General features: G+C 32.9%; 2 protein-coding genes across 5 annotated transcripts; one reads left to right on the forward strand and one right to left on the reverse strand.

Annotated features, from left to right (window-relative positions):
* The first annotated feature begins 6021 nt into the window (after positions 1-6021).
* Positions 6022-9007, forward strand: LOC111502403 (uncharacterized). Its single transcript, XM_023156479.2, has 2 exons — positions 6022-6240; positions 8037-9007. The coding sequence occupies exons 1-2, from the start codon at positions 6229-6231 to the stop codon at positions 8577-8579; spliced, it is 555 nt and encodes a 184-aa protein (XP_023012247.1). The 5' UTR covers positions 6022-6228; the 3' UTR covers positions 8580-9007.
* A 3288-nt stretch (positions 9008-12295) lies between these two features.
* On the reverse strand, positions 12296-20925 carry Coq8 (ubiquinone biosynthesis protein COQ8, mitochondrial). 4 transcript variants are annotated; one of them, XM_074181719.1, is made up of 9 exons: positions 20503-20925; positions 20173-20448; positions 19756-20045; positions 16747-17088; positions 14899-15055; positions 14634-14837; positions 14330-14532; positions 13706-13858; positions 12296-12664 (listed from the first exon to the last, which is right to left on the reverse strand). In XM_074181719.1, exons 2-9 carry the CDS (start codon positions 20441-20443, stop codon positions 12386-12388), a joined length of 1899 nt encoding a protein of 632 aa, XP_074037820.1. In that variant the 5' UTR covers positions 20444-20448; positions 20503-20925; the 3' UTR covers positions 12296-12385. The 4 variants fall into 4 exon arrangements, with proteins under 4 accessions (XP_074037820.1, XP_074037821.1, XP_074037819.1 ...); XM_074181720.1 differs by having other exon boundaries at positions 20173-20445; positions 20560-20923; XM_074181718.1 differs by having other exon boundaries at positions 20560-20922.
* Positions 20926-21685: the final 760 nt, after the last annotated feature.

A 21685-nucleotide genomic window follows, 5' to 3' on the forward strand; every position in this document is an offset into this window, starting at 1 on the left:
ACAAAGAAGTGCTGCCAGCTGCTTTGTATTGTCAATTGCACATGCAGGAAATTTTCTGTGAAGATTCAGCACTGACGTCTGTCGGATATAATCCAACGCCCTTCGTGGTATTAGCCAGTGGAGTAGTTGTTTTCTGATAGGCGTCAGTCCATTCAACCTACTGTGTAGGTATATCCGAGACGAGCTTGAACATTTAAAGTTAATTCCTTTAGATTTGTTTACTGCCTATCTACAGGCATAGCCCACTGACTAATAAGAAAGCTGATTTCTTTACTATTGAGAGAGTGTTCGATATTAAACTCCTTACAATCATTCATCCAGATGTCGAAAAGAAGACGAATTGACAAGAGAAGCTGCAGGTGGATAGAATAAACTACCCATATGCAATTACAATGTTACATTCACATTTCTCAAATATACATTTCATACCAGATTCATTCCATTATACTGTGTCTTTTTCTTACCTAGTTATCAGCTGGAAAAATATACCTATACTTATGGAAAATCCAACATAGCGTCACCAAGCATTCCTATTTTCAATGATAACTCATAATTTCTGGAGTCAGTTGTATCATTAGTGATAACTAATTATATATGGGTATTTCAAGAGTTTTGTCTGTTTTTATGATTCTACTTTAAACTGCAATATTTCAGTGAATACTTATTCCATCCAATCGAATTAAGCGCCGTTTGAATCAGTACACTTTTGTCAACCTAACAAAACTCGATTAATCCCGTGTTATCGCGATTCGATGAAGTCGACGAAGGCCGTTTTTGCCTTGGCGAAGAATTTACCGCCGAGAAAGTTATCGAGGTGCTTGAAAAGATAGTTGTCGGTTGCGAGAAATCTGGAGAGTGTGGTGGGTGAGGCAGAACTTCAACCCTCAATTCATTTAATTTTTGGGCGATGATTTATGAAACGTGCTAACGGGGGTTGTCGTGGAGCAAGATCGGAACTATTCTGTTGACTAGTACCGGCAGCTACTGACGCAATTTATGGTACATTTCGTCAATTTCTTCACAATATAGCACTCCGCTGTGATGTTAAGGCCTGGTTGTAAGAAAGTATAGTGGATCACACCAGCCGCTGATTATGATACAGACACCATGGTCTTTTTTTGTGGATTTTCGCCTCTGAGAAATGCCTAAGTAGCTCATCGTTTTCGGGTTTCATCTTCGAGGGTGAAATCTCTATAACGAAATTTTGTCGAATAATGCGTTTGTTAACACTATCATCGCTTGATATCTGGTTGATTTTTCAGGCTGTTTTGGCAGCTCTTTGGTTCAATTTGATTTGACCGAAAATCGCTCAATGACATCATATAGTAATAAGCTGAAAAGAGGCAAAAAATCTAAATTTAGAAAAAAAGAATACCATCAATGTACCTATAGAATACAAAATTCTATATCACAGTGGAATAAATATTCACTGAGATATAGAGCTACAAAAACACATGACATTAAAACGGACAAAACTTTTGAAACAACCTAATAAAAAGCCCAAAATGTGGGTGAACAAAATATTTTCATTGTGTTTCTATTAACTAAGAACAACTATTTTGTGATAATATTTTGTACTCACGAAAAATGGATTAGGATCTGGATCAGGAGCAGGCCTGGCACTAGTTAGAAACGGAATACTACACAACAACAATGCCACCTGAAATTAAGTAGGTATGATGAAGTAACTTCATTAATTTTATTGTCAGGAACTATCATGAAAAAAGAAAAAAACAAAGTGTGATATCAACAAACATTAACGAATATTTTTAGTTCTGAGTTCTTCAGAGGTTTCTACGATTCGTGGTCTTCTTGTTTGTACAGCAAAATCCGAAAGAGCTACAGAAATATGTGAAACTGAAAAAAAACAAGGGCTGTGTTTTCCTCCTTCAGCTCATTGTTGACAAACTATGTAGTCAGGAATATTATGCCCCGTTCGAATTCAATTCCGTGAGTAAAAACCTTCATTAATAAGATACAAACAAAACAAACAATAATACAAAATTAATTAATTTATTAATAGATTAAGCCGATGTCTATACTACTGTCACTCTATAAAGAGATATATTAACATTTTTTTTTCAACTCCTCAAAAATATAGGATATTTATGAAGTTATTAGTGATGGATAACATAATTCAATATTAGGCAAAATGGATCATTTATTTAGAAGTAGAAAAAGAATTGCTTAGTCACGAGCTTGATTCACTACAATGTGTCACATCAAGTGGTTTAGGTATACGAGTAAATATTTCGTATTGAAGCTTCAGTGCTTAAAATTATTTGCAAATCTACAGAGCAACAAGTATAGAAATGGGCCGAAAAAAAATAAGGTATTTTTCAAATCAAATGTTGCATATTACTTTCCATATTGATGTTCAGATTATATCGAGCGGTTGAGAAATTATGCAAAAAAATGTTGAAGAGTCTATTTTGATAGAAAAATATTTCAAAAAATAATGAATTGACCAGATTTTTCTGTAATACTGATGGGGTGAATTAAAATTCAAAAGCAAGACCAAAATTTTCCTACCCACAGTGAACTCATCTTGAGTACTATCTGAACGTATGAATATAATAGTTTATTGGCAACGTTATACATTTGAACAAATATGTGTAGCAAGTCAAAACGAAAAAGTAATGAATATATCGTCATATATACAAATATATCTCTATCGCAATGCTTGTATAACGGAACAATGTACACAATAACAAATACAATTGAACAATCAAACAACTAATGTTAAAAATGAGAACAATCGTTACTCACTCGAAGTCACAAGAATCGTCTATGTTTCATGACATATATTTATCTGTGAAATAAAAACAGTGATTCAAAAAAATGCATTCAGTTTTTGTTTGAAAGGAAGCGGCATAATTTTAAGATGATTGAAAAGTGGGCGACAATGATCTCTAAAGTTTGCATCAGATATCAGACGTAGGTATAACTCTTTTTTGCAATACATTTTTTTTGGGATGACGAGAATCCCCCCGCAACACTATGCCGTATACCATGTGACTATGAGAGAGTCCGAAGTAAGAAGATTTGACCACTCTGATACCGGCGAATTCCTTAATCTACGAATCATAAATATTACGCTTGATAATTTCTTGGCCAGTTTGTCAACATGGCATGACCAGTTCAATCTATCGTCTATGTGGATCCCAAGTAGCTTAACACTTTACCCGGGGTTAAATTTGCATTTGTGAAAATTTTAAGATCTTAATTTTCACCCTCGTTGAGGAGAAGTCTATTTGAAACCAGTTACTTCCAGACTTCATGGTGGCGTTGGCAGAAACAATCAAATCATTCACATTACAGTGATACTCCACCAAAGTGGTATCGTCCGCAAATAAAAAATATTTTTAGGAAGTATATGGTAATGTAGATCATTTATATATAGAATAGAAATTGGCCCCAGTACACAACCTTGGCGCACACCATGTTCGACATATTTCACAATTGATTTAATGCCATATAATGATACACACTTTGATCTATCGTGCAGGATTCAAAAATGTTAAGGAACAGTCCACGAATACTATAATAGGGAAGTTTCTCAAGCAGAATAATTTGCGAAACACAATCAAATACCTTCGATAGATCGCATAACGTTATGAGAAAATATCGACCCTCCTCAAGATCAAATTGTTCAGGGCCGAAAAGAGAATTAGCTTCTAAGTATGTTATTAATCTGCCTTTGACACTTTCCTCGATAAATTTACCAAGTATAGGTATTATCGAAAATAGGTAGAAAGTTGTCAATAATGTGGGGGTATCCTTTTTTCAAAAGAGGTAAGAGTACATTTTTTTTTAATTGCAGGAAAAACTCCACGAGCAGAACATTCATTTGTTAATAGGAATAATGGACACGCAATCAAACTGGCAATACTTTTGATGATCCCGCTGTTGAGCTCAAAATAGTCCGAACAATTGGAGTTCTTGAGAGACTGAATACTTTCCGTCACTTCTCTCGGGATTGTGGGGTACAACACAAAGGAGTTAACTGACATTTTAAGATTTTTCAAGAAATGGTATTATATGTATATAACAAGCGGTTCATTAGTTGAAACGAAAATAATTATTTCCAACATTGAGTTTCTCCACTGAAAAACTTAAGCATGATTTTCTGAGTAGTATAAAATCGAATGAGATCCATAAATAGGTGAACAACACCATTGGTAATATGAAAAGAAGAAATTCAGTTAATGGTAATTTATACAGAAAACTCAGTTTCAATAATATCAAGACGGTTGTTGAACTTAAAAACTTTTAAAGTTCAGTGAAAAAGAGGAAATTTCGGGTCCGGTTAGCATGTTTTCTATAAAATCACATGAAATCTATAAAATGCCAGTTCCTTTGAAATGCACATTTCTAACTTTGAATCCTTCAGTGTATGTGTCAAATTATATTCAAAATCCAAAATATTCTTTCGAAAAAAAACTTGAAATCAATCAATTTTCTAATGATCCTTTCATGAAAGTAATTATAAGATATTTTGATAACTCTTTCATTTTATTATTTTTCCAACATTTATAAGTGCAAAAATATCCCATTTCGGAGAGAAAATATGATCAAAATGAATTTCAGACACTTACCCACAAATTATTTAGTGACATTTCAAAAAATAACTCTACCTTGAAGAAAGTAATGCAATTTCATCAGACTGCTTCCACTAATATATACTCTATAAAAGTTTGAACATTGATCGTAATGAAAAAATAATAATTATGATGGTCAAGCTACGCAACAAAATTTCCCAGACTCATTTTAAATACTTTATTTATCAACTTTTTATGAACCTTCAATTGATCATAGTGGCATTTGAAATGGTTTTCCATTAGCGACGAAGTTAACAGAGGTGGCAATATACGAGTATATGTGTTCCCAGCGGTGATACCAAACAAATAGAACTATGGATTTTTTAGATCTATGATAACTGTACATTTTCCATAATTATAAAAGTAATTCGAAATAGGAATAGGAAATGTTCTTTCCATTGAAGAAACTACCTTTATGCTCTTTATATATCTAGGAAAAAATTCTTCCCGTTTGACCAATATAAAATTTTGAGTGAGATCCCACAAGTCAATTCATTTACTTCTGATCTATCCGACACTGAATTTTTGTTTTTATTGTTTTCAATAAATTTTCCTAAACTATTATTTGTTCTATAAAACAATAAGTTACCAAAAGATATTAGGGAGCTCAATAAAATTAATGAATTTACCCGAAATCTGAAAAAGTATTTAATTGATAGTTGTTTTTATAACCTTCTTTTGTATTGTATTTGATATTTTGTGTTAACTTTAGAGTGTTTCTATATTGATACGGACACTGCGTTTTCATGTGTTCTTCATTGCTGGACAAATCCTATACATACTTAAATGGCATACAGATAATCAATAAATAAAATAAAAAACATCGCAAGTATATTTAGTTTTGTCGTCTTCTTGAAGATGATCACTTAGTGATCGAAACACCTGTCGATGTGTTAAAATAACGGTTTATTGTTGGGAAAAACCTTCAGTAATATTCATTTCTACACCAAAGGTTCCAAACTGTGCATCACAAGTTCTGTAGAAGGGTTCAGAATACTTTATGAACTTTCCAAAGGGTGAGCGATTTAATGATAAGACTAGTGAATGGATGTTAACACGCAGGAGATGGGCATTTCCAGCATTTATCTTTGAAAATATTGTATGTTGATTTAAACAAAATAATTTTCACAAAATCGTTTCACTTTTCAAAACGGTTGCACGTAATTGACTGGAATAATAATTATTACAATTCGGTACAATAATTACATAAATTACTTATGATACAGAACTATTTAGAAAATATTAAAATAAACATTCATCATCCCGTAACTCAAAAACAAAATCTTTGCTGCCCATGCTTATATGAGGAATCTGAGGAATCGTCCTACAAAATATGTTCATTAAAAAGCATCATGTACTGCCTATTGATAAGTTAAAACGAATAAGGAGAATCATTTACATTTGCTAAATATTCTCCAATAACACTTTCAGTCTTGTTATTACATCTCTGAGTAAGTTGATATTTAGCTGTGGTAGGCTGGTTTTGTTCGTCTAATTAATAAATGGGTCATAATGATATTGTTTCAAAAATTCGTGAATGTGAAAATCAGAGTATAAATAGAATGATATAGACATTACTACCAGTATCAGAGTAGCTTCAAGACAGTCATCAACTAGTTGCAGAAAAATGGAGAAAATAGTAAGTACCTACAAGAAAAAAAACTATATTTGGAATTGTAACTTTTTCTTTATACCTTATAGCTTTTCATAATTTCATCTTGAAATAGTGAACTTCATGAGAGTCTTCTTCAAGGCAGATAATTTTTTCTCGCTCAGCTTGTATTTTATTTCACTGTGATTTCAATCGGTTGTTTTTTGCTCAATATAGATAATTGTCATTTCCAGATATTCTTTTTAATTTTTAATTTGTGTTGGTTCTTTTGGGAATTTCAAATCATTTTATATATAGTATTAGACAATGGAAGTCGGAATTAATGAAATTCAAAACCAATGAAAGATATAATTGCAACCTCTGGCATAGAAATAATTTAACGCAAACGCTGCTCCTGTACACCAGAACTGCAATATTCTTCTCGACGATCGTTTCATCAACTGGTTTGCTTTATCAGGAAATGAAGTAGGTATATGGTATAGTTCATCTCCAACAGACACTAACTTGGTTGATGAAATACGCTTCAAGAAGAGTATAGCAGATTGGGTGTGTGAGAGCAGTGTTTGTGTTGGATTGTATAAAACTATAATCAAAACAATTACTCGACTATTTTATTCAAATCCTCATAATAAAGAAAAAGAATAGATTAATATTCAAGGAAATAATACTTATTGTTGATAAACATATCACGAGATGAAGCGATGAAAACTAAACAATGATATGTTCCATATTTTCAACCTTGTCATTTTAACATCATTTGCGAAGTGAGATAAGGATGAACGATTTCTCTTTTCAATCCTTCCTTCTTTTTCAGTTTTTCAGAACGTATCAAGAATAAACGTCACAAAGAAAATCTACCAAAAACAATCGTTATATTGTACGTAACAGAACAATATCGATCAATAATTGCTTAACTTGCTAGTTTACAATTTGGTAAATGATGGTGTTGATGATTATAATAAAAAAAATACAAGCTGTTTTCGATAGCTTCTGTTGAAAGTTAATTCCATTCGCTTACCTGTATTTAGTGTCTCACAATATCTTGACCGTACCTATATATTGATAATTTAACGCGCGCTAATATTACAGTACAGTTGTTTAATGATTCAGCATCCAAAAATACGTTATTCGGCCACTTATTTAGCTGATGTAGCAGTTCTTGTCATGAGCTATACAAGCATTTCAATAATTATAAAATTCCTTGAATTTCATCCGTATAAAATTCATCTTTTGCTAGAATTAAATGAAAATGACTTCAACTCACATTCGCAAGTGAGCAAGGATTTTGGAAAAAGGAAGAATGAATAGCCCGAATTTATTGTTCAGGATGAAGAGTGTTTTTCTAAATGCAATTGTTAATCGTACTGATCTGAGGATAATTCACACTCAGTCCATAAAGTTTCCACAATATTATGAAACGCTAGACATGTGAAATTTATGGCGACTGTATTGTCAGTCTTTTTTGTCTGTCAAAGGAATGTAGTTACATTAGGCGTCTATCTTTGCTTTTTTGGTGTGATTTCTATCCAAGTAATTCTTTCACTCACTATTATTATTATTGAAACACAAAGATGGTCATAGTTTCCAGATAAAACATAAACATAAATACTCAAGAAGCACGAGCACATTTATATTTTCAGTAGTTGCCATAAAAGTATTATAAGGCATTGTCTAACTAGGTCATTACCTGTTTGTGTTTCAATCCGATTTTGTTATGTTGAATCGTGTGGATTCAGACTAAATCGACAAATGTGAGACAATGTATAAAACAATATTGAATTCGTCTATTCTTAATCTTTCATTGATTTTATTTTTATTTTCAGGTTTCAATATTATTTTTGGTTTTCGCAACCACGGTTAATGGAGGTTTCCTGACTGGTCATCATCCCTACCCTGCAGTAATATCATCCAGAACTGTCGTATCTGGGGCCGTAGGCGGAGGGCCAACAAATGGCGCCTATTCTTCATCCCAATCTTCCCAAACTGTTTCTTCCCCATCTCAGTTACAGTCATCAATATCGACCTTCCTTCCAGCAATTACCTACGGATATTCCAGTCGTCAAAACCAGAATGGACAAAATCAAGGTGGACAGGGCGGGCAAGGGCAAAATGGACAAAACCAAGGTCAAGGAGGGTATGGTTATAGCGCTAATAGTCCAAGTGTCCTAGCATATGGAACGTATGGTTTTGGTCAAGCCCAAAACGGACAAGGTCAAAACGGACAAGGTCAAAACGGACAAGGCCAGAACGGACAAGGATACGGTGGGCAGGGCAACCAAAACCAGGGACAAAGAGGTTACAACGGTAACAGTGGGGCAGGGCAGGGCGTCAGTTACTCTTCAAGTTACAATTATGGGCACTATTAAACCTCGAAAGTATCAGTTAATGTTAATGACGACTATACCTCTTTCTGACAGATATTATTCCACGTCGTTTCGCTGTCTCGCATCGACTCTAGTGCAGTTATCACCAGCTTACTTGAAGTTTGTTTCCTTCTTTCACCTATTATCGAAATATCAAACTCGATCTTTATTTTCTGTATAAAAGTAATCAATCCTCTGGTATGAACTTATAAGTATTCGTTGATGTTCAAATAAACCAAACAGTTTAATTAGCACATATCAGATAGAGGTGTATTCGTTGAAATTTCTGATAAAACGAAGTATACCTGGACATCGAATAGAACCAAATCATTTCTTAATGTTACTATTTGCAATGTATGGATAAATTCATTGACTGCTTATTTATAGATTTCAGTTTCTTGTACAAATATATATGTACTTATATTAAAGTCCATGTGTCTCTCAATATGATCCTCTGTTTCAGAAAGGAAAATAAAGAAGATTTAAAACGATTCAATATTAGGGAAAGAAAGGTTTTGGCTTTCTACTTCTCCATTTCTCCATCTCTGTACAAAAAAAAGTAACTCTCAAACAAAAATTGAAAGAAAGAGCCCTCATGAAACAACTTGTTTCATATAAATATTGAATTACATGAAGGAAAAATACTTTCGAAACAACAACTTTTATTTATTTTATTTACTCATTCCGAAACATCGTTATCCGCCATTGAGGATGACAGTGTTCTATGTGAAATTTCATCTTTTTCATATACCTACTTTATTGTTTAGAATTTCTGTATATTGTTACGTTTTTCCCCATGCGTTCATCAATAATTAACTACACTGAATAATCAAACTTAACTTGATTTCACTTTAAATACAACAAACACTTCAACTAAAAATTCAACTATTATTTGAATGTCTATCGCCTTTCTAGATCACTTCGCGTACCGCACTGCAACGTCCACTTGACTGTCTGAGTGTCTATCGCCTTCTTTATCACTTCGCGTATCGCACTGTATCTTCCACTTGACTGAGTCGATATTTTCATGGCTAGCCTTTAAATATCGTAATCGAATGTCGTAGAAATTTCGCTAAAGTTCTGTCAAAGTCGGTAGCATTATTCTCGTTGCTTCTCGAGTGGCGGGGAATCATCGTACATTCGCGTGCTCTTAGCTACGTCACGTTTGGTTTATGGTTACCAGTGGCGTCCGGCGTTATTTCCTTTCGGGCATGATTTACAACAATATGATATCCAATTCGATCCCATGACGAATGTTATGGGATCCCTATGGCTTGAATTATATCAAATAAGCGAATTAATGTGTTTACGTACTGTCATTGTGACATGAGTAGATTTAACTCATCCGTTTTATAACGTCGTAATGTTGAGTGAATGAATTGAGTGCTTCATCTTGCAATATTATCCAAATTGGTGCTGAAGAGGCAAGTTTGTTACTCCGAAACATCGATGTCCCCCATTGAGAATAACAGTGTTCCATGTAAGTAAAATTTCATCTCTTTCATACACTATATTAGGTAGCAAACCCCATTACAATCACCAAAATTAAATGATTTTTCTGTGTAGTTCATAGTTCAAACAAGTTTATAAGTAGTCCTGTACAGGGGTTTTGAATCTCTTTAGCAATAAAATATTTTCAAAAGCATTTGACCGAGTAAATCACAGTTTGTTGTTGCATAAAACTAAACGTTTTGGGTATTCGGGAAAGGTACATTCTGCAATTGATTGAAAATTATCTTGCCTGTAGAGTCTAATATGTAAAATATGGTAACTCAATATCTTCCTCAATCACAGTTCCGCAGTGTACCGCAGGGATCTCATTTAGGACCACTACTTTTCAACCTATCTGTAATTGACTTGAATGATGTTATTTATTCTCTATAGTGAATTTCTTCTATTTGTTGCTGATCTGAATATGTGCAAAGTTATTCATGACTCCTCTGACACTGAATTATTACAGATTTATCTTGCAACTGAATATAAACAAATGTCATAAAATTACTTTTTTCCGTAACAAATATCCCATAAATATTCCATATAAAATAAATCAATTGCAACTGGAAACAACAAAAAATGCAATCAAAGATTGACCCAAAAATGTCATTCAAACAGTATATTGCAAATGTTACTGCTAGAGCACCAAAAATGTTAGGTTTCACTCTTAGATCTGCAGAGGGATTATCTCTCTTCCTAAAAATTCATATATTGCTCAATTATTAGATCAATAATCAAATAAAACTCCACAATTTGCTGCCCTTCATATAATGTGGATATTGATTTTCTTGAAAGTGTTCAAAACAAGTATTTGAAGTACTCTGCATACAAACTGGGATATCATATTTGTGAATATAAGTATGAAACTATATTGGACATTCTCGACTTGAATACCCTGGCTCATAGATTAGAATCAGATCTTAAGCTAATTCACAAAATAATGTTTCCCAGCATTGATTTCCCGGAACTTGTTGAAGTTATAACTTCAAATGCGAATCCAAAGAGAACAAAAAGAAATTTTCAAAGTACTCTTTCATTATACCAACTATGGCCAGAATTAGTCTAAAGGTAGAATTTTGAGACTTGCTATCTCTTTCAATGTGGATTTATTTATTTGAGGGTATACCAATAACAGTAATACATAAAAAATGGATAGCAAACAGTATATATATTTAACTCTACTTACATCTACTCCAATCCACTGAAATCTAGTATATAGTCATGTCTGGCATTAAACTGTTACAGAGGGTATCCATGAATTGTACAAGCTTTCTCTGTTTATTTTCTCAGTATTCCTTTTGAATGAAGATGGAAATGAATCAAACAAGTCAATATAACCCTAGCGATATGAGCAGTTCTTGTTGAATGGAATTGCACTTTGAACAATTCAGAATTAACTGTGGAGAGCCAACAAATCCATTCAGAAGTTCGTAGAAGAAGTTTGTCTGATACAACTCTACATTCAAGAGACGTAAGACCCATATCTGATAGTAATTCATCATATTTACAATTAGTGCTTGTGCCACCCAATTTGAAGATAGCATTACTCAGGTATTTTTTCTGAACTTTTTCTATTGCATCTGAATCATTTTTATAGCGGTGGTGCCATATAATTGAGTTATTTTCTAGGTTGAGTAGTATAATAATTTTAATACTTCTGGCAAAAAGTCCCTACACGATCTTAATGCAAAGCCTAATAGTTTGAAAGCTTTAGATACAATGTTATCCTTAATGGTTTCTTTGGATGCTAGGCTTTCATTGTTTATCCTGTAATCAAACTCGATTGGGCTACTTCTTGAGAATTTTATTTGGAAGCATTTTTGCATTCAAATACAGTAAATTTATGTTGCACCATCTTACAAGGTGGTTCAGGTCATTTTGTAGTAGTTCAGTTTCTTCACTGTTTGCCACATTCCTGAATAATTTGAAGTCATCTGCGAATATCAGAAATTTACTATTTAGAACTTTTCAAATCATTCAAAAAGACTGAAAAGATTGTAATTGATTAGCTTATTATTGCCTTTCTTATTTTTTTCATATTTTTTCCTGACATCTAGCTGATAGTTGTAGTACATAAGTGTGATTTTGTTAATTATTTTGTAAAAAATAAACAATGCCGTAAATAATTAAATAAATAATATTATTTACATTACAGAAAGGGGTGCTTGGAAATGATGACTTCTTAACCTTTAAAAAATTGTTACAACATTAAATGAAACACCAACTCGTTTAACAAAACATTTTTAATAAAAATACTTTCACAACACCAAAACACAATAGACACAAAAGAGATTTCAAATAATGAGAGTTCTTTTTCACCTAGTCTCTGCAATATAATCATTGTACAATCTCAAAAATTTTTCTTTACAATCCATTTGTATTTTAAGTTTGCTGCAAAGTAAAAACACTCCAGATAGTTTTCTGTGCAAAGAATATACCTCCTCAGGAGGTGGGCATAAACGATGTGTTATCATTATCTGAGCAAGATGCTGCATTCTGATTGTCATATCTTGGTTGGCAAAGTCATATTTTCCATCGGTACTCAATATTTCGCCCAGAATCATTACTGCATCTACATGGGCATCTTCCATGATCTGAAAATGAAATCTTTCAGTCCACATTTCAGCTTTCATTTGGTTTGGAGAATGAAGTTAGAATGGAGTAGAAATTGAAACAAAAATTATAACTGAAGAAGTATGGGATACCTCTAACGAAGCATTATTATATATAAAAAGTCAATTCGAATGGCATAAAAACTAAATAAAGCTACCGGACTGAATCATGGCTGGTGGGAAAAATCGTATCTACGTAAAATTTGGATCGGTGTATGACAAAGAAAGTATTAGGAAAAAGGAACTCCATCACTAACTGAATACGGTCCTGAATTTGGATGTTTACGGCTCGAATAATCTAACAGACTTATAACATATTTCTACACATCTACTGCACATCTTGAGGGAAAGGCTTCTCAACGGCCATGACCCAGTAGTTACAGAACGTCGGCAGTTTCTTTCTATGGCATGGTCGACGTTGTATAAACTGTTTTGTCAAAATTAATTTCAATTTTCATAAACCTACACGGATTTTTTTTATTAGTAGTGAAGAGTAATGTCATTAGTCTTTCATTTAGCTGTTCAGATTGACTTCATATAGACTATACACTGATCCCCATTCTATGGGTTTCAAATTTCCAAAACTCTGGAACACTGGGGATAATAATTTTTCAATATTATATGAACATTGCTCAACAAAAATGTCTACAAAAATATATCAGGTATAGCACAACTTTTAATGTATATGCAAATGAAGAATATACTGCAAAAAAACAATCGTTTAGTTTTTCCCTATATCTCTGGAACCAAAGAAAGCTAGTAAATTTATTGGTACTCTAAAATTAACATTTTTTCCACAATTCAACTTAGTATCTTGAAAAATAAGAAATAAATCTTTCTATGTTTTTTACCACTTTTATTTGTAACTAATGTAATGTAATATAAAAAAACAAAAAGTTTTATTTCTCATCTTTCATGATCTCGTACCATGTAGTAACGGCTACATCCATCAATTTATTGACTTCTTTCACCATTTAAAAGCTCTAAATTAGTAAACTCGAACTTGAATAGAATCTAACAAACCTTGCTTTCATATCCTGTTAGAAAACCCATTTCCCGGGAAACATTAAGGACAGTAGTCCTGTCTGAGTCACAGGCAGCTTTTAAAATTCGAATGTACTTCTCCATGAACTCTATGGAGTATTCTCTGGTGGCACCAAAATCTAATAAGAGAAGCTGAAAGAAATATAATACTATTTGAAGAAGTACTCTAGAAAGAGTAAGAAATTTTTAAATGTCCTGCATCTGGTGGAAATCAAGTAATAAAGATTTATTTAAATCATAATTCAGATATTTAAAATATTTTTTTTCATTCAACACAGCTATTACTCAAAGAATGTAAATTTTCACAGCCGGAGATGAGTACGTGAAAGCTACTTTTCGGGTTTTTTGGCCGTGGTCTGCAGGTTTTTATGCTTAACATTTCGTCTACTACTGCGATACACATTATCACAGGTGATGTGGTAATGATCGTAATGCTCGAGTTGTTGTTCCAGTCTTGAAAAGACGGGAACAACTCAAGTTTCAGAGGGTTGTTGTTCACAAGGTGATATAAACCAACCATTTTGCAGTACCCGGCTTTTGGGACTTTCTTCGAATCAACCACAACTTCAAATTAACTAGTATAGAAAAATGCAAAAGTGGCACCTGTTTCTTGGAAGGATTATACAAAAAATTCGCCCAATTTGGATCCGTCTGCATATATCTGAATTTCAATATTTCCAGGAGAATGAGGTCCATGATTTTATTTCCAATGAATTCTCGATGTTCCAGGTCCAGATCAAAGCACTGGTCAATAGGAATGCCGTCCAATAATTCTGTTGTGAAAACCTGTTTGGTACATAAGTGATCTGAAAAATATTTGTGTTGTATAAAAAATAATCCAATCTGTAAATTATGGGTTTATTATTTTTCTGAATAAAAATATGGCCAATAATTTTGAACTACTTACCCACAACTTCTGGAACGTAATAATCCTGATAAGGCTCTAATATACCCTTAAACTTCTTTGTGCATTCAGCCTCTCTGATATAATCAACTTCCCAAGCCAGCTCCCTCTTAGCAACTGTCATCAAGTTATCCAAAAACATTCCTTTAGGAAACACGTTCCACATTTTCATTATGCCTCCAAGATTGTTGATGTCACTCTCGATACCTTTTCAATTAAAAAAATATGCCTTAGAATTAGTTGTGCTGTAATAGATGTTTCTCCATACCTTTTGCTACACCAGGATACTGTATTTTTATGGCAACATCTCTTTCGTTTTTCAATTTGGCTTGATGAACTTGTCCTATTGAAGCAGCTGCAAATGGTCTCTGTTCAAACTCTTGGAAATGTTTCATCCAGTCAGGTCCCAGCTCAGAACTCAACACCTGATGATAATAGCTATGAATAATAATTGACCATCCATCAATAAATACATATAATGAAAGTGCAGGGCTCAACCAATTAGGGTGTGGTTTTCACAAATGTATTCAATTAACATTTATTGCAATTGGTCATCTCAAACATAACGAATAATGTTCGGTTGATTTGGTTGTAATTCGGGCAATTATATTCATAGTGTACAAAACAAAACGATAAATCAAATCTGGGAAAAACTAAACTGTCCATGCTTACGAAGTCGCGGCCAAGAGCTAGTTTTTCTTATTCCTCTTTTCAAAAACAATTTCAATATTAACTTTTTTTTCGATTTACAGAAAGAATTTGAATTAATCTGAGAACATAAAAAATAAAATTGAAACAATGAGATAGCTTTCGAAGTGTAATATATAAACTTTCATTGGGACTCTGTAAGGGATTAACTTTTTATCGAACCCAAACAAGATAGGTCATTTAATTTGATTTTCCCAGTATCTATACTCTTGTGCATGAGGTAAGTATGGTCCTATCCAAAATGAATCATTAAATAGATAGAGAAAGCGAGTGAATTAACTCTAGTAGTCGAAAATTCCATTTTGTAATGTTGAATAAATTGCTAAGTTTCCATTCATTTAAAAATGTATACACATTACAATACATATACTATCTACATACTCCTACAAAAAAAATCTAAGTAAGGGTTCTCTACAATGAAAACAAAATAATACATGTATTTTTGACGAGAGTAGAATAGGATAGATAGATTATGAGTATACTGCCACTGAGATGTTTTCTAAAATATGTTATAAAAGAAATTGATCAATATAATAAATTCTGTATGAGAAACGGCATTCACGTGTTTACATTATGGACAATTGATAAGACTATTAGATTTGAGTAGCCGTATCAGATCTTATATTTCCTTTTTTCTCAATACTGACAATTTTTCACTTTAAATACTTTATGAAATAATTTACTTGGGACAATACTTGGGACCATACTTGGGAAACAATACCACAGTACTTGGATGGAAGGTATGTAGTAGTATTAGTATTTATTAGCCATATTTACATATTAGAGTACAATTGGCAGGTCAAAAACGTCACTGACAGTCATGAAAATATAAAAATTTCATGTTGCATAGATAAAAATAAAAAAATTGAGAATATAGGTAAAAAAAAAAGAAAACTATAGTATACGCATTTACTACGCACATTAAATAACTTACTCGGTGAACATTCAGTGTTTGGATTGCAATGCCAGAAATTCCTCTATTGAATAGAAGCTATTTTCCAGAGGAAGTGAATAATAGATTGATTAACTTGAGGTATCACTGTTGTTACATAAACTTCGTCGTGAAATACTATAATAATAATAATAGTCTTTATTTGAAATAGAAATCCTAATATACAAAAATTTTAATAACTATTACATAATTATTTGATTAAATGAATGAACATCTGCTGTTACTAAATATAAAAGTTTGTGAAACAATATACATTACTTTCAATGTCTTTCTCTGTAAGATCGCTTTGAATTCAATACAAAAGCGAGTTACTGACACCAATTGAGAGATATTGTATTTTTTTATACAATGCAGACGTAAAAAATTACCTCCGCTCAACTTTTGAACGGCAGAGAGGTACTTTTCATTTTTCGCACTTTATAAAACTGCAGATGAAAAGTTCTGATATTTTCTTACCTGTTCCACTTGCCAGTTGGGCATAAAATCCGCCGATTTCCTCACTCTTTCCAGAGCTTTTGCCAAGTCTGGATTTACAACGGATTCATCCTGTATACTCAAAATCTGACCCAATTTCAGAGCTGCCCCTCTGACCTTGCACAATGTATCTACTATTCTGTCCATATTAGCTTTGCTCATAAATAAATTAGTACTGTCCGGAGAGGACTCCCCAAGGCCAAGTGTCCTTTTTGCATATTCCGTGGCAGTCCCCAGTCCCAAGCCAGCAGCAAGGGTCCCAAATGAGTACATCCTTCCTATTCTTGATGAAGGAACTGTTCTTTGCTTAGCATCTTGTGACAACTGCAAGGTATTTAAACAAAAGCTCCATCAGATTTATGCATCAAGCAGTTAATGTGTTCACAATAAAATATGCGATAAAAACATACTTTTATATAACATCTTTATTTTACAAGTGAAAAAGTAAGTCAAAACAGCACGGGTGTAATAATAATACTGAATATACATATAAAAGCATGCAATCCCTGCTAATTTATTTATTTATTTATTTAAATAAATAAATTCTAAAGTGCTATAGGGCAAAGCGCGGCCTTAGACAAGCTATTTTTAGGCACGCGCAATGTCTTCGAAATTAATTTGAATTACTTGCTGTAAAGGATTGTATTGATCTATATTAAATGCACAATGTATTTACGGTACTTAATTGGATAAGGAATAATGCTGTATTGCTTAACTTTGTTAATGAGTTATTATTTCTCGAGGATTAAAAATTGTTATTGTGGTTATTAGGATGTACAATACTGTAGTACATTTTTTTATCAATTTCATAGGCTATAGCCAGCGTTTGCAATGTAAGCACAACAAATTGTGTTCATTTACTACATCACATTAGAAACCTTTAAAATTATCAGTGTTTCTCTACTACATTATACATGTATACATATAAACCTTCCTCTTCAATCACTGTATCTATTGAAAAACCCGCATCAAAATCTGTTGCATAGTTTTAAATATCTAATCATACATAGGAATAGACAGCGGGATCAACTTTGTTTTATACTATGTAGTGATTTGACTTTTGTAAATTGTTTACATGTTGTTTATTGAAAAGTTTGTATAATTTCAATTCTTTTGTACTGCACAAATATTTAAATGGAAGGTAAACCTGGAACCTCTAGCATAGAACAAATCCAAAAAACAAGCACTTTTCCCAATCACCAGAAATGCAATACTCTTCTCAATAGCAATAGACAAAGGTGATGTATTTTTCAGTAGAGAATATGTGTATTTAGAGTTACTCAAATGATTCATAGTCTCATGAAAATGAAGAAAATGTAGATGTAGGAGACAGTTTTTCACTATATTAGTAGAAAACATGAGTTTGAGCTCTAGCAGTTTTGTGAAAAACTCCAAATAGGATGGTTATGTAACATAAGTAAATAATCAATAATAACTGTTAATTTATTGGTAAGAAGTTTTAGAATAATTGTAATAACTGTTTTTTTTTATCTATGGAGGGAAGAAAGAGTTGAAGTGTTCATTAAAACATATACCGATATAATGATACAAATTGTCAAATTTGTAAGGAGGTATAACAAAGTGTTATTCTGTGTTGGAGTTTCTGTTTAAAATCTGTTTTCCTTTAATCACCTGTCGCCCCCATACGAACGACAAGTCTCAGAAGTTGAGAAACTTGTGAAACGTGGTCTTACGTTTTAACGTGTGATTCCTAACACACTATTTCAAGATATAAGTTAAAAACAAGAGTCAAAAGAGTCACAAGAAAATGTCAAAAGAAAATGTTGACATTTTATTTGTAGAAAATTATATTATATTCGGTCGTTTTTATTTTCTTAAAATAATGATTTTTGTGAGAGGGATGTGATACATATATAAGAATTGATTGACATAGTCTTTTCATGATATATCAGAGAAATTCACAACAGTACTGATGAGTTTAAACAGTCAGTCTAGAAGTTTTGAATGCATCAGTCCAAAATGATGATTTACAAATTTCTTCCAAGTCAAAAGAATGGATTAAAAATTGAGAATCAAATTAATCATATATTGGGGTGTCAATATATGAACTCAAGATCATTGATAATTGAGATATTTGATAACTGCATATTGAATGGTGGTATTTTGTTTGTTCCATACTAGAAATATTACTTATTGGTGTTGCCTGGTATTATAGTTTTCATATCAGTTTTTTGTAAAAGTCATCTGTCACTTGAACATTAAACTAGACATAGGTCCATCAAGCCACTGAACAAGCTGTGTGAACATAGGCAGTCGTCAGAGATACTAAAACGTTTCTCTAAATAAGAAGGAACAGTAGTGTAGAAGCTAAACTAACAAAGGCATCAACAAGCAATTGGAATTCTGATTTGGAATAGATCACACAAATGGCAAATATAAGATAACTTCCTCAAAAAGTGAGAAAAACAGCAAATTAGTTGACATCAGAAAAGAAGTACATGAAGAAATGTATGTATTACTCCAAGTTTCCTCTAAAAATGATAATATACCAGTCGGTTCAAAAGTCAAACTGGTATGTTAGACTTAATTTCTTAGTGAAAGCTCTTAACAGTTCTCATGTATGGTATGAAAGTCAAAGGTACAAATAAAAGCCTTGAATATTGAATAGAGGATTTGAAATATGTCATCTTTTTGGGACGGTGGGTTGGCGTGGGTAGTTCACTCCACTCACTCAATCGACGGCTGTATGAACCGATGGTTGGAACCGCAAGGCCGGGCAATCGATTTTCATTTCCTATCGTCCAACCTGTGTTAGGTATCACAGGTTAAATGATGAGACTTCGTTAGTCCTTAGCTTGCACCAAGTTTCGACTTTTGAGAGTCGTCATTCCTAGGGGGGCAATAGCTGGTTAACAGAAAGATTTTAACAGATTCTGAAATTGATGATTCACAAATTTTTGTATCCTGAAATAACTTGAGAAATAGTAAAAACAGGAAATAGTTCAATATTTGAATATTAACATTATTTACCTTTTGTTTAGCTTTCTCATTAGGCACTGCTTCCATTTTTTTATTATTGTCTACAGTTTTCACTTCTGCATCATCTTCTTTGTTTCTATCACCCGCTTTGATTAGCTTTGCACGATGCTCCATATCAAGTTTTCTCAATAATTCTTCGTCACTTTTTGTTAATTTTATTTGGAATTTGTGAATAGGATGACTATTGAGTTTTTCGGTATTTGACTGTTGGTATTCTATTTTATCAGTTTTTGATGAACTTCTCGAGTTTTCCTTGGTTTTGGAGGGTGTTGCAAAAGAATCTATAAAAAATTACAACTTTGACCTACTCTTGGAATATCTAAATATCTATGTGAAAACACACACCTACAGGTTTTAGCTAAATTAGGAAATCTGGTTAGGTGTGTTAGTCATTGAGTATGATCTTACCTCTTTTCAAGGCCACATTTTTATATGCATTCAACCCATGTAAAACGGTTGCTACTCGTTCAATACTGTCTTTTGCTGCATCTCCAATTTCTAATACAGTTTTTGAACTTCCTTTTGGAAGGGTTTTGCATACAGAACAATTTTCCACAAATGGGCGAATGCTGGAGACTTTCCATATGTACTTTAAATTTTCCTCTTGTAATTTCACACCCGCTTCAGCTATTAGTTGTAAAGACCTTAACAAGCATGCCACATCATGAGCTCGAGACATTGCTGCTGATAAGTATAAATATTTTAATGAGCCATTTTAGAATAATTATTCAATATCACCTATAAGCTGTTACTTCACAGAAGTGTTAGGAAGTACTTTTTCCACTTGGTACATACCTTTTCACACATAAGAATATACTAGGAAAGAATTTCAACCTTTGGGGCCGTTATTTATCGTCCTTCAACATGAGACAAGTTATTAATAAAATGTGTTTTATGAAAGTCACCTAATGTCCTGAAGTAGAATATAAAACAATATTTATTCTCAAAGTGGAATTTCAAAATTACTGATTGGGACATAAGAATATAATAGATTATTTTTAATTTCACTCAAGACTGGTTTCCTTTGCATTCGAGTTGACAACCAACTATCCAACATCCGATTGAGTTTGAACTGCTTCTTAGACGTCATCGACACAATTTTCTATAGCAGTGTGAAATTGGCTGCTAAGTTAGCTGCCAAAATTTCCGAATATTTCCGAACGTTCAGTTGCGTACGGAATAAAATTTATAATTGATACATTTATGTCTATGAAGCTTATTGCATCTTCAAATAAAGTTATTATTAGCATAGTACCGTGTTCTCCCTACTGTCTAACGGTTGGTTTAGTATTTTGAGGACATTATGTCAAAAAGCAATGAGGTTTTTGAAATTAAATGTCATTGATGTAATAAGCACTGTACTCTTTGATAAGCAGGGCCTGCTCGATCGAGCGTCAGTTCGAAAGCAGTTCCAAAAACATCAAATCAAAAATTTTTGCTTATTCGTTTCCGTGTAGGTTCATTCATTTGATTTTATACCTACATCTAGTCCCCGAGTGACATTTTTGTATTTATGGTAACAATTGTACGGACAACTCGGAAATTCCGACTATAAACTGGAAATAATGTGAATTGTGGATAGGTCAGTTCAAGAAGTTAGATTATTGGGTTATAAAAACGTTTGAAATCTGAGCAAGATGTAGGAATCCAAAAATTACATTATAGAAAGTAATGTTAACATTTCCAGCCTTTCCAAACCACGAGAGTTGAGTCGCAAGACGATTGTAGTATCGATGTAAACCTTCACTCCGTGTTAGGTACTTCCCAGTTTTATGATTCACCACTTTTTCAGTATGTCTTCCATTTTGTGTTTTTATCCCTCGTTTTTCCGTTTTGAATGTGATTTGTATCATCAAAAATCAATTCTTAACCTTTGTTATTGTGGAACATGCGTGTATTTTTTATTATTTCAAATAGATGT

The sequence above is a fragment of the Leptinotarsa decemlineata genome, unplaced genomic scaffold (genome assembly GCF_025532065.1).
Source record: "Leptinotarsa decemlineata unplaced genomic scaffold, Ldec_3_MD MMD2_tig00026314_RagTag_RagTag, whole genome shotgun sequence".
Taxonomy (NCBI): domain Eukaryota; kingdom Metazoa; phylum Arthropoda; class Insecta; order Coleoptera; family Chrysomelidae; genus Leptinotarsa; species Leptinotarsa decemlineata.